This window comes from Heloderma suspectum, chromosome 2 (assembly GCF_057233095.1).
Source record: "Heloderma suspectum isolate Gila_16-S chromosome 2, 16-S_ref, whole genome shotgun sequence".
In the NCBI taxonomy this organism is placed as follows: Eukaryota; Metazoa; Chordata; class Lepidosauria; order Squamata; family Helodermatidae; genus Heloderma; species Heloderma suspectum.
This window is the reverse complement of record NC_139459.1, coordinates 29,365,247-29,377,559: the sequence shown is the minus strand read 5'-3', so window position 1 is coordinate 29,377,559 and position 12,313 is coordinate 29,365,247. Positions and strand designations below refer to the sequence as shown.

Here is a 12,313-nt window from a genome sequence, read left to right as displayed (position 1 = left end):
AAAATAGGCAGAACTGAAGGGTCATGACATCATCTAAAGATCTTGCAAACAACCATAAGTAGGGAATGACAAACGCACAAGAAATGCCCCGTGTAGAAAAGCTCAGGATATAAATATGCTGAAAATAAAATAAATATAAAATGAAAATGGAAGGGGGAGTAGAAATTGAAAACCAAATTATTAATGAAAAAAGAGTGCATTTGTGTGTATTAATGTAGTGCTCTTCATCTAGAGATTTTATAGTCATTTGTATATGTATTTTCACAGTCCCTTAGCTTAGACTACTGCCATTTGTTTTCATGTTACTGCTACAAACCCCATTTAATGCCACATCATGATATTCAAACTATGGATGGCACTGTTAGGTTTTTCCCATGAAGGCTGGATAAAAACCACTTGACACTTTCAAAATAGGAAGTTCCGGGCGAAGGACAAAGAAAATGTTCCTCTTGTAACACTACATCCTTGAGCAGGCTTGAGAGCACACACCATGGGGAGTTCATCAGGCATGGTAAGTCCCAGAATTTTATCATTGTTTTCATTGCTTTCACTGAAGTAGATATAAAACCAAAATGATAAGACTGTTATGACTGTTTTTCAAACTGTTCATGAGTAACACCCAACGCCTGAATTTCAGTTCCATATCTTTAAAAGCCAGATGGGTGGTGTTCTAAGAAACTAGGTTCATCTCTCTTTTTCTCCACAATACCAGCTGATTAAGCTACAGTTTTTGAGCCACCCAGCCAAATGCTGTTCTACCAGCCACATACTCTGGCCTGCTAGGCGCTTGACCACACTGGTGTTTTTGCACTTCCAACAGGCTCCACGAACGTGTTTCTCATGACACCACCCTGGTGGACCAGCAACCATTGGTGGACTGCATTGGGCTTGATGGATCCCATTTTGTAGACAGGGCTGAGAGCCAGAGTTGTGTAGCATGCACGTTCTAGGAAATGTAGGTTTTATGTTTGCATTGTAGGTGGATTTAAAGGAATGTCCCATGTGTGTATATGCGTTCAGAGTGCTTGTGGCCAAAAAGATGTGGGTGGGGGAGGTGGGGGAAGAGAAGAAATTGATGGTGGTTTTTCTGCTGTTATCATCAGTGTCCGTGATAGTCTGTGGTTAGCAAGGCATAATAGAACACGGCAAACTGCAAAATGTTGAATCAGCATGATGTAAACATGATTGCAACAAGGGCAGGCATCTTGTTCATGGCCTTTTCTTCTTCTTCTTCGTAGAGAAGATCCACAAACAATCCCTAATAGCTTATTTTCCACTGAAGGTACAATCATGGGTGAAGAATGGCAGGAGGAGAGACTATCTGGTATTTTCCCTTTCCTGCCATTTATTTTTTCCACTCAATGTTTAATATTTTTAACACAAATTTATATACCACTTTTTAAAGAGGAGGTGAAGTGGCGAACATACAATAGATCATCAAAACAGTAATAAGGTATCACAATAAAACACAATAATTTGTGCATGCATGCACTTTCCCAAGTTATAGTGCAAGAAAATACTGTGTCCCCAAACCTTTTTCTCCTAAAGGGAGAAAAGCAGCTTGGGGAGGGAGTTTTGAGCAGGCAAAGAGTGTGAAGGGGAAGGGTTAAACGTCCCATTCATTGTTTGTTTGTTTTTATTCATTTCTATACCCCCAATAGCCAAGGCTCTCTGGGAGGTTCACAAAAATTAAAACCAAAATGCACACAGTAAAACAATATAAAATATAAAAACATTAAAACCACAATATAACAATACAACCAGAATACAACCTAGCAGCAATGCAAGAGATTTAAAATACAGATTTAAAACAGCAAAGCTAAAAGTCTAGAAAACTAAAATGCTAAAATGCATGGGAAAATAAAAAGGTCTTCACCTGGCACCGGAAGGTATACAATGTAGGTGCCAGGCGAACCTCACTAGGGAGCTCATTCCACAGCCGGGGTGCCACAGCAGAAAAGGCCCTCCTCCTAGTAGTCACCTACCTCACTTCCTTTGGCAGGGGCTCATAGAGGAGGGCTGCTGAGGATGAGCGTTTCTCCACTGAGGCCCCAAACAGATTTTTTTCAAAAATGTGGCTCTAACAGCTATGTCTTCTTTCCATTTTTCATTCTCGAGTAAATGCAGGGGTTCCAATCCAGGTTTTAAAAGCCAGTCACTCCTACCCCACATACTAGAGTCCCAATCCAGACAGCCTCCTGCATTGGTCCACATCTTCCAAGTCCTGTGCAAGTATGTACAGAAATGCCTCATGAGCCAGAAAGAATGTGGGTTGGTGGCTTGATTAAACTCGCATAAAGGTGGTTGCAAACTGGCCTTGAATCATGGAGATGTTGCACTAAGCCATGAAATGGGGGTCTGGAAACACCATTTTAAGGCTGCTTTGATCAAAAACTTCTCTTATGCTTTTTTTTGCAAATTCACACTGGTCCCCAGATGTTTTGCAGCATCAACAGGGACATGTCTTAGAATAATGGCGAACAACTGGAGTCCCTGGGCCAAATCTGGCCCCCTGAGAGAAAGGTGGTCTCTTAATCCTCAAAAAAGGGGATTGCATCGCCCAAAAAAGAGGACACCAATTAGTAAAGAGTTGGCAATGGCTAATTTATGAAGAGAGATGCAAATTTAGAAAGAATGGCTACAAAACATCTCACTGTAGTAGGGAACAGCTGTGACCGGGGGCAATTTACAGGGAGACGCTTTCCAATGTGATTCAGTTTAAAACCACATCTTCACCCATTTGGATTTGCTCCTCTGTGGCACACACAGCCAATTAAAGCAGCGTATCCCCCCCCCCCCCGCAAAAAGCCCAAACACCACTTTCGCATGTCAGACTGCATGAGAAACCTCACTTGTTCCGGCATTTGTAGCTGGAGTCCCATGGCATCAACAAGAAAGTCATTAACCTTATGTGCAGGTCCACTCCTCTGGATCAGCGGAGATTTAAAACAAAAGGCAAAGCAATTCCCCAGCCCTATATCCTTTCCCCTTCTGAGTAAGTGCCATTGAAGACAATGTGAATTACTTCTGAGTAGACATGTTTAGCGGGCTGTTTTCAGTGCAGAAGTAGAGACTTTAAAAGAAGAAAAGTCATCCCATAGAAACGTGCTGACTTTCTTGGAAGGAGTAAGGCTCATTTGGGGGAAAAACAAAACTCGATCGGCTTTTAAAGTCATTAACCTTATGCACATTGAAGACAATGTGAATTACTTCTGAATAGACATGTTTGGCCAACTCCTCTCTTCGTGTCCATCTTTTGATGATGTGACGTTCCCTTCTGCATATCAGCACTGAAGCCAGTATTGCTAGTTGAGGTCACATAGACTCCCAAACCACACTGAAGCCAGAGTGACGGGAAAATCCATCACAAAATGACTTTGCTTTTTATTTATTTATTTATTTATTTCCCCACACCCTTACATGCGATAGTCCGAGCATATCAAAAATTATAATAGGTTAAGGGCACAATCCTACCTAGATAAGCGTCTGTCTCTGACCTCGGAGGTGACCGCCTATCCAAAGCAAGGCAGGAGAGGCATAGGGGGATCGTTCCCTCTGCGCCTCTCCTGCCTTGCTATTTATCGTTAGACAGCCGTTTTCGGCTGTCTAGCAGTGGGGGGCTGACCAAGAGAGGAAGCTGCCGTACGACATATAGGATGTGTCATACACGCAGCTCTGCTCTCCCCGCCCCACAACACCCCCCAGCCCCACCCCTTTTCTGTCGCTCCGCGCTCCTCTTGAGAGCGTGAAGGATGGGGCTTCTCCACGCTGCCTTGGAGGCAGCGCGGATGAGAGGGGTAGTCAGTTCCCGAAAATGAGCATATCCTATGGCCTGCTAGACAGCAATCCTATGCCCACTGTCTAGTGACCATAGGATTGCTCTCTAAGGCAGAAAATTATAGAATACATTGTTCACATAAACCAGAGAGGCCGATATGCTACAGGCAGAGTGTCATGAAGGTGAATATTGCCAACATATGTAATAAATTGATACCAATCCATAGTAAATGCATCTTGTTTCCTACTTCCTTTCACCATTCTTAACTTATTTGTTAGCTTTTCTGTTAAGGCAATTTTCCAAACCCAGGCCCACCAAGCGTCCAATGAGACTCCTCTTAAGTCCTTCCAAAATTGAGCAATAACCAGTCTAGCTGCCGCCAACAAAAATCCAGCCAATGGCTTAAAGGAACAATTTCTATTCTTTCCCCAAAACACTCCTAAGAGTGCCAAAACAACAACAACACCCCGACTTTGCAAAAATGCAGGTTTTATGGCATGAAAACCCGCCGTTCCTGCAGAAACAGGGAAACGTCATGTGCCATGACCGTGTGTGAGGCACAGTAGCACTGGAGTAAATTCTCCATGTAGATCCACCCCAGGTGAGTTGTGTGTCTGCGCAGCCTGCTAAGTGCTGATGGGAGTGGAGGCTGGTGGCTCCGACATCAGTGGGTCGGTGAATCCACTCTGGGTTTCAGTCAGAACCAGTCAGAACTCTAAAGGAGCTATCCAAGGTGCGGACGCACCTTGGATAGCTCCTTTAGAGTTCTGGCTGGTTCTGACTGAAACCTAGGGTTCTGACTGGAACCTAGGGTTCTGACTGGTTCTGACTGAAACCCAGACTGGATTCACCACCCCGCTGACATTGGAGCCACCAGCCTCAACTGGCTGATGGGTAACTTCTAGGCCCCAAAAGCTCTCCCTTCTTAGGTTTCTTTACCTTTCCATAGACTTGGACTGTTAGCCCATTGAACAGAGGACAGTACTCTATAAAAGAGGACACTTGGAGTGATCCTAACTGACTCCTTCTCCAATGTGTCAATCTAGAGGAGAGGGAGGAGTGGAGGAAGTGGTATCCATGACCAAAGAACATTATGGCAAGCTGCTTTAGGAGGGGGGGTTTTCGGTACTAGCCCACCATCCTTTCATTGATTCTTAGTGGAATGCTGTAACTCTGGTCAAGCACATACTTTGCATGGACACTCAGTTCCTGTCATCTCTAGCTGAAACGATCTGGTAGCACAGAGGTTGGACACGGGGTGGGTAGGTGGGGGATCCAGATCAGGATACTGGAATGGGGTGGGGTGGGGGTTAAGATCTGGACTGGGGCCCCTGAGCTAACTGTATAGTAAAAATGAGAGGGGAAAGACATAGCTACTCAAGCAGTGTCTGTTTTGGCCTAGAAAGGCAGGCTGAGTATGGCTGTCAGTGCTGGGTGCAACCAAACTGCAGCTTGTGCCTCTCCTCCCTAAGTATTTCCTGCTCTCCCATCCATAGGCATATCCAGCTTTGAGAAGTAGGAAAACACTTATTTCCATAGCCCCTCTATGCTCCTCATTCCTTTTTCCTTCTGTGCCGTGTCTTTTTAGGTTGTAAGCCTGCAGGCAGAGACTGTTCTTGTATTACTGATCATATGTAAACAGCTCCCGGAGCCTTTTTGACTGAGGCGCGGGATAAAAATAATACTTTAAATAAATAAATATGTTATTCCTTAACAAGGCTAGTGTATATCTACTGACCCATGAACGTGAGCACCAAACCTGAGTGGGGCTTTGACAGCAGAATGTTGTGTGATAGGGACATAAGAACATAAGAAGAGCCGTGCTGGATCAAACGACAGGCCTATGTAATCCAGCATCCTGTTTCCCAGAGTGGCCCACCAGATACCTCCGGGAAGCTCAAAATCACAGCATGAGGGCAATAGCCCTCCCCCTCCCCCGTTGCCCCCCAGCTACTGGTAATTCAGAAGCATCCTGCATCTGAACCCGATATGCAGCGGACGTTTTTGCATACTTTCCAATGGGGAGAAAAATCCTATTCCGTCAATGAATGGACGACAGAATGGAAGATACTTGACAATCTGCGAAACACATAGGGAATGGACTAAGCAAAATCAGTAGATCCCCAACTACAACTCCCATCATCCCTGATCATTGGCCAGGCTGGCTGGGGCTGATGGGAGTTGAAGTCCAACAACATCTGGAGGGGCACATGTTCCCTACCCCTGTCCTAGAGAATTTGTTTTATGAGGCATTTAATAAATAAACAAATGCTTTCTTTCAAAATACATATTAAAATGTGCATCTTTATCTGTTTGAACTGCTGCATTGCACCTTTCAGAGAAGTGCAAAACCTGGTGAATAGCTATATTCTGATCCACGCATTAATCCGAGAGGTGCCGATCAGGTCCTTTGTGGAGGGATGTGCAAGGGTCAGATTCCTCAAGCAATGAGCCATTTAAGATATTCAACCTGTTCTGGAGGGGGTTGCACTCCCCCTAAAGGATCACGTTTATAGTTTGGGAGTGCTCTTGGACCCAGAACTGTCACTTCAGGCACAGGTGAACTCAGTGGCAGGGAGCACTTTTTATCAGCTTAGGCTGGTATACCAACTATGCCCTTCTGGACAGAGATAGCCTAGCTACAGTGATCCATGCTCTGATAACTTCTCGTCTGGATTACTGCAATGCGTTATAAGTGGGGCTGCCTTTGAAAACGGTCTGGAAACTTCAGCTGGTCCAAAATAGGGCAGCAAGATTGTTAACAGGGACTGGCCAACAAGCTCATATTATGCCAGTACTTTTCCAGCTGCACTGGCTACCAGTCCATTTCCGGGCCCGATTCAAAGTGCTGGTTTTAACATTCAAAGCCTGTAACAGCTTGGGGCCAGGTTATCTGAAGGATCGCCTCCTCCCATGTGTGCCTGCCCAGACCTTAAGATCATCCTCAGCAACCCTTCTCCATGAGCCCCTGCCAAAGAAAGTGAGGCAAGTGGCTACTAGGAGGAGGGCCTTTTCTGCTGTGGCACCCCGGCTGTGGAATAAGCTCCCTAGTGAGGTTCGCCTGGCACCTACATTGTATACCTTCCAGCGCCAGGTGAAGACTTTTTTATTTTCCCAGCCATTTTAGCATTTTAGCTTTCTAGACTTTTAGCTTTGCTGTTTTAAATCTGCATTTTAAATCATTGCATTGCTGCTAGGTTTTATTCTGGTGTTATTCTGGTTGTATTGTTATACTGTGGTTTTAATGTTTTATATATATTTATATTGTTTTATTGTGTGCCCTTTGGTTTTAATTTTTGTGAACAGCCCAAAGAGCTTCGGCTATTGGGCGTACAGAGATGAAATGAAATAAATAAATAAAGACCAAACACTACAGACCAAACTCTCATAATGTCTCAAAAATTAGGCCTTTCAATGAGAGTGCATTTGTAAGTTGTCATGTGTGTATGAACTAGCCCTTTGCTTGTTCTACACCAGTAATTGTGTACAATTGTACAGGCACAGTTACTTGCTACTCAACCATAGAGAGGAGAAAAGCCTGGACATACAGTGGGAGGAGGTAATTTCAATGCCTTCGAAGTCAAACTATCTAAGGCTGGTCCCATAGTGCAGAGATGGAGAACCTATAACCCTCCAGATGTTGCTAGACTCCAATTGCCATCAGCCTCAGCAGCATGGCCAATGGTTGGGCACTGTGGGAGTGTAGTCCAACATTTGAAGGGCCACAGGTTCCCCAGCCCTGTTGTCGTAGTAAGCAGATTTGGTCCCATTAACCAGGTGGTGTGATATGCTGTGTTTCCCAAGCGTAACCGTGGAGGCCTTCATAACCCTGCAAATAATGCATTTAAATCTACTTTGCATTTGCTTAGGACAGAAAAAGGGTTAGTTATGTGTATGTTCATGATAATGGGCAAATGAGTTGCATATCCATGTACAAGTGTTTTACATATGCAAATTTAAGAAGGTGCAGAATCTTGTTATTCTTCTGAGGCAGGATTACAACCAGAGGTCATTGGAGTAATGATAATATTTAATATCTATGTAGCACTTTAAAGCAATTCACAAACATTACCTCAAGAATTGCAAAACAGCTCAGTAAGTGCCTGGAGCTGCTGAGATCCGTGTGCTGCTGCCCCATGTGGGGAACGACTGAATTGCAGGATGCAGCTTCTCAGGGAAGTGCCTTCAGGCCCTGGACCAACCCCACCCACCCAGGATGGCCATTGGAGCCTCCTGGTCAGGAAGGAGTATAAAAAGCCTTCTTGTTTCAGTCGTGCTTTGCATGAGCAACAACCACTGGTGTGTTTCTATAACTCTAGTGACTGTTTTGTCCTGCCTCCTGACTTCCTGTTTGGCCCGGACTACTGACTTCTACCATGGTTCCTGGCCCACCTCAGACCACAGCCCAGCCCTGACTGTAACATAGGCCAACATTGTTTTTCCTGGCTTACAGATATGGACTGAAGCTAAGAGAATCAGAGTCTGTTTAAGGTCAGGCCACCTGGTGAATTTATGGCTGAAGAAATATTTGACCTGGATATTTCACAAGCATACACATTTTGGGTATCTATATCAGCTTATCCTACATAACTCTTCCAGTGCGATATTCTCCTGTCAATTTCTCTTACACTTGCATATACAGCTAAATTTAAGGTTATCCAAAAGAGAGCATCTGATTCCAAATAAATCACAAATCAATAACTTGTACCACATTAGTACTTGCCCTTTGCACGTTCCAACTATCTCTATTTGGCAGGGACGAATAGTGGTATTTACTGGGAGTTCTTCCTGATAAATCATTGTCCCTAGATTAGTCTTTTTGAGGATGCCTTGTAAAAGTCTTGTTAGAGCAAGTGATAAATGTAGTGCGGTGGTTAGAGAGCCAGACTAGAACTGGGGAGTAAAAGGTAAAGGTAAAGGTGTCCCCAACCAGTCGTGTCCGACTCTAGGGTGTGGTGCTCATCTCCATTTCTAAGCCGAAGAGCCAGCGCTGTCTGAAGACGCTTCCGTGGTCATGTGGCCGGCATGACTGAACACCAAGGTGCACGGAACGCTGTCACCTTTCCCGCCGAAGCGGTGCCTATTTATCTACTTGCAATTTCTTGCTTTCGAACTGCTAGGTTGGCAGGAGCTGGGACTGAAGACGGGAGCTCACTCTGTCACGCAGCACTCGGGGATCGAACTGCTGTCCTGCCGACCTTCCGGTCTGCAGTTCAGCGTCTTAACCACTAAGCCACCGCGGCCCCATTGAACTGGGGAGACCCAAGTGCAAGTCCCATTAAGCTCACTGTGGTGACTCTCTCTCTCACACAGTATAACCTACTTTGCAGGAATGTTGTAGGGATAATCATAAGCCTGGATAAAATGTAACCCTGGTGCCTTTTATTTTCCCAGGCATTTTAGTTTTTCAGTTTCTGTTTTAAATGGGGGACTTTTAAATCTGACACTTGTGTTTTAAATCTTTGCACTGCTGCTATGTACTATTTGCTTGTTGTTAATGCTGTAGTTTAAAACTTTTATATTGTATTTCATTGTCTTGTATTTTATAGTTTTAATTGTTATGAACCGCCCAGAGAGCTTCGGCATTTGGTTAGTATAGAAATGTAATAAATAAAAATTATGTGGGGTGAGGGAGAGCCATGTACACTGCTTGGAGGAAAGGTGGGGGGCTTAGATAAAGGAAGAAGCATGCCTTTGGCAGTGTTCCTTTGTCCATCCTTCAGCTCATGAGTATGTAAGAGGTTGCAGTGCATAATGGATAAGGGAGCTTGAGTTGGAAAGAAGGCCAGATGTGACTGAGACTCCTAATATCTTTGCCTAATGTAGAAGCGTACATGCTTTTTAAAATCAGGCTTATGAAAGATATAATGCATTGTAAATTGGGCCAATAATATCCTCTAAGACTGGGGTCTCCCATGCAGTGCTTGTGCACCTTCCCCCCCCCCACCTCCCGCCATGGTGGGGATGAACACCTTCCTTGGTTCCTGCAGGGCTCCTACCCATCCTGATTTTTTTTTCATTTTAAAAAATATATTAAAATGTACATTTAGGAGCATAGGAAGCTGCCTTATACTGAGTCAGACCATTGGTTCATCTAGCCCCGTGTTGTTGACACTAACTGGCAGCAGCTCTCCAGGGTTTCAGGCAGGAATCTTCCCTCACCTTATCTGGAGAAGTCGGGGATCAAACCTGGGACCTTCTGCATGCAAAGCATGTGCTGGCCTCCAGCACCACCTTTATTTCCAAGAAAGCTTCTTCTAGACCCTATGTGGGGTGCAGAGGTATTCTCAGAAAATCAAAAAGGCAGCTGCAGAGGATAGTAAGAAACAGGGAGAGGGTCGCCTGTGAGGTATGTGTATATGTGTTAGCTGCATTTGGGGGTGGGGAGTGTTTTGCCTCTCTCTTTTTGGGGTGTGTGCGTGTGAGAGAGAGGGAGAGGGAGGGAGAGAGAGAGAGAGAGATCTGGTATTTGTTTTAGGTTAGGGTGTGGTGTGTGTGCTTCTCTGTGCATCACCCGTTTGTCTTCTGTGAAATGGTTAATTTGCTGTGCTTTGTGGGGGCCAATATGTGATTTCACATTTGGGGCTGAAACCCCACCTCTGCCTTGTACTCAGTTTCTTGGCCAGGTTACCCATCTCTGAGCCTCAGCAGTTTGCCTTTTGTGAAATGGGTACTAGAGCATAACACTGTATGTTCAAAGGAGTTGTTTTGTGTTTTGGAGCTCAGACCCCACATCTGCCTTGTACTAAGATCCTTAGGACGCAATCCTATACACGTTTAAGCAGAAAAAGCCCCACAGTGCCCAGCATTCCCCAGCAGGCATGGCCAGCTGGGGAATGCTGGGAGTTGTAGGACTTCTCTCTGTGTAAACATGCACAGGACTGTGCCTTTCAGCAAGTCACATTTCTTTTAGCCTCACCAGTTTGTCTTCTGGAAAATGGGTATTTGTGACTGGCCATGTCCATCATGGCACCACATCCATCATGGCAGTCATTTTGTGAATTGGCAAGTCCCTCCTTGGTGGCCATTTTGTGTCAGTGCCTTCAACACTCTCTCAAATTCCAAAAGTGTCCACAAGCCCCAAAAGGTTGAGGATCCCTGCTCTGAGGTAATTATCACTGTCTGTATTTTCGGCATAATTGACCTCTGACTGCACTGTTTACAATTCTTGCCCTACAACCATGTGCATGTATGTATATAATCCAGGAAACACTTTATGCATCTAAAGTGGATTGTAGTCCATGGAGATTTATGCCACAATAAATTTGTTAGGTTTTAAGGTGCCACAAGATACTTTGTTTTTGCTGCAGCAGACTAACATGGTACCCCTCTGGAAATCCTCTACTGGCTAACTCTTCTTTGAGACCAAATAGCAACAATGATTAGTCAAAATATTTTGCATTCATGTAGGCTGTCCAAGAGGGACATGCCTCTTTGTTATTGGTCCCTTAGTGAAAGGCCCATAAATGGCAAAAACTTTCCTTTCTAGGAAGGCATTTGGAGTGTAGTCGGTTGCTTTATTTAACTGGTTTTACCTTGTGTGTTTCTTCTTTCTTAATTGTTGCTGTATTTTGTTGTAATTTTTGCTGCTGTTTTAGTTGTGTTTATAAGTGATGTTTTAAATTGTTAAGGCCGTATCCAATCCAATTACATTGTGCTAATGCAGGGATCTCTAACCTTTTTTGGCCTATGGGCACATCTGTTATTTTGAAAAAGTGCCCTGGGTACCACCACAAATTGACTGTTGTAGGGAGTTGGGGGGTCAATCACAAAAGTGTTAGGAGCATCCCCATATCTCTGTGTGTGTGTGTGTGTGCGCGTACACATAACTGTGTACCCTGTGCTGTGTGCTACCCACTCTGGCTTCACTCTCTGACTGGGTTCACACATCACGATGAGCCACTGTGTTTGTCAGCAGGCATGTACAGATTTTGTAAACTCTGTTCTGTTTGTGTTTTGTGGATTCTCAGGTGCCTTTTTGCCCCATCATCGACTCATTGATGGAATCAGACTTTTTCCAATTTCCCAATTTTGCACAAATTCGCATTTGCTCAAATTTGCATTTGCAAAAAAGGTGCAAACCCCCACCCACTTTCATGCTTTAGCCTATGGGGGGGAATGTGCATTTTCAGCTGAATTTTTTTTGTTTTACGTATTTTTCTACGACTACATTTGCGTAAAATTCTAGAAAGTAAAAATACCAGTCTGCAAGTCTGTGGAATCCATGCGACTCAGGGGAAAATGGTCTCCTGCAGAATCTGCGGGTCAGATTCATAGAAATCTGAGTTCACTTGATTCCACTGCAGATTCCTCTGACATCCCTAGTTATAAGCCATGTTAGTGCCACCATGGCTTACAGTGATGTCTGAACCTGGCACAGGTGATTCAGCATGGCTTGTTTTCCTCCAACAAACCACCCTGAGATCCTATAGCTTGTAGTAGGGTTGTTGAGGATAGCTTGTTCTCAAGGTGGCTTGTTATGATGCCCAAAGCCGGCACCATAGCTTGTGCCAAGTGGATATAGAGCCGCTTGGC

General features: G+C 44.5%; 1 protein-coding gene across 9 annotated transcripts in view; it reads left to right on the top strand.

Moving 5' to 3' along the window:
* The first annotated feature begins 456 nt into the window (after positions 1–456).
* Positions 457–12,313, top strand: part of FYB1 (FYN binding protein 1) — a 90,572-nt gene continuing 78,715 nt past the window's right edge. For all 9 annotated transcript variants that reach the window (XM_084833126.1, XM_084833125.1, XM_084833122.1 and 6 more), the window contains exon 1: positions 457–511. In XM_084833126.1, the coding sequence (XP_084689252.1) occupies positions 491–511 (21 nt within the window). In that variant the 5' untranslated portion in view covers positions 457–490. The remainder of the gene's footprint in view (positions 512–12,313) is intronic.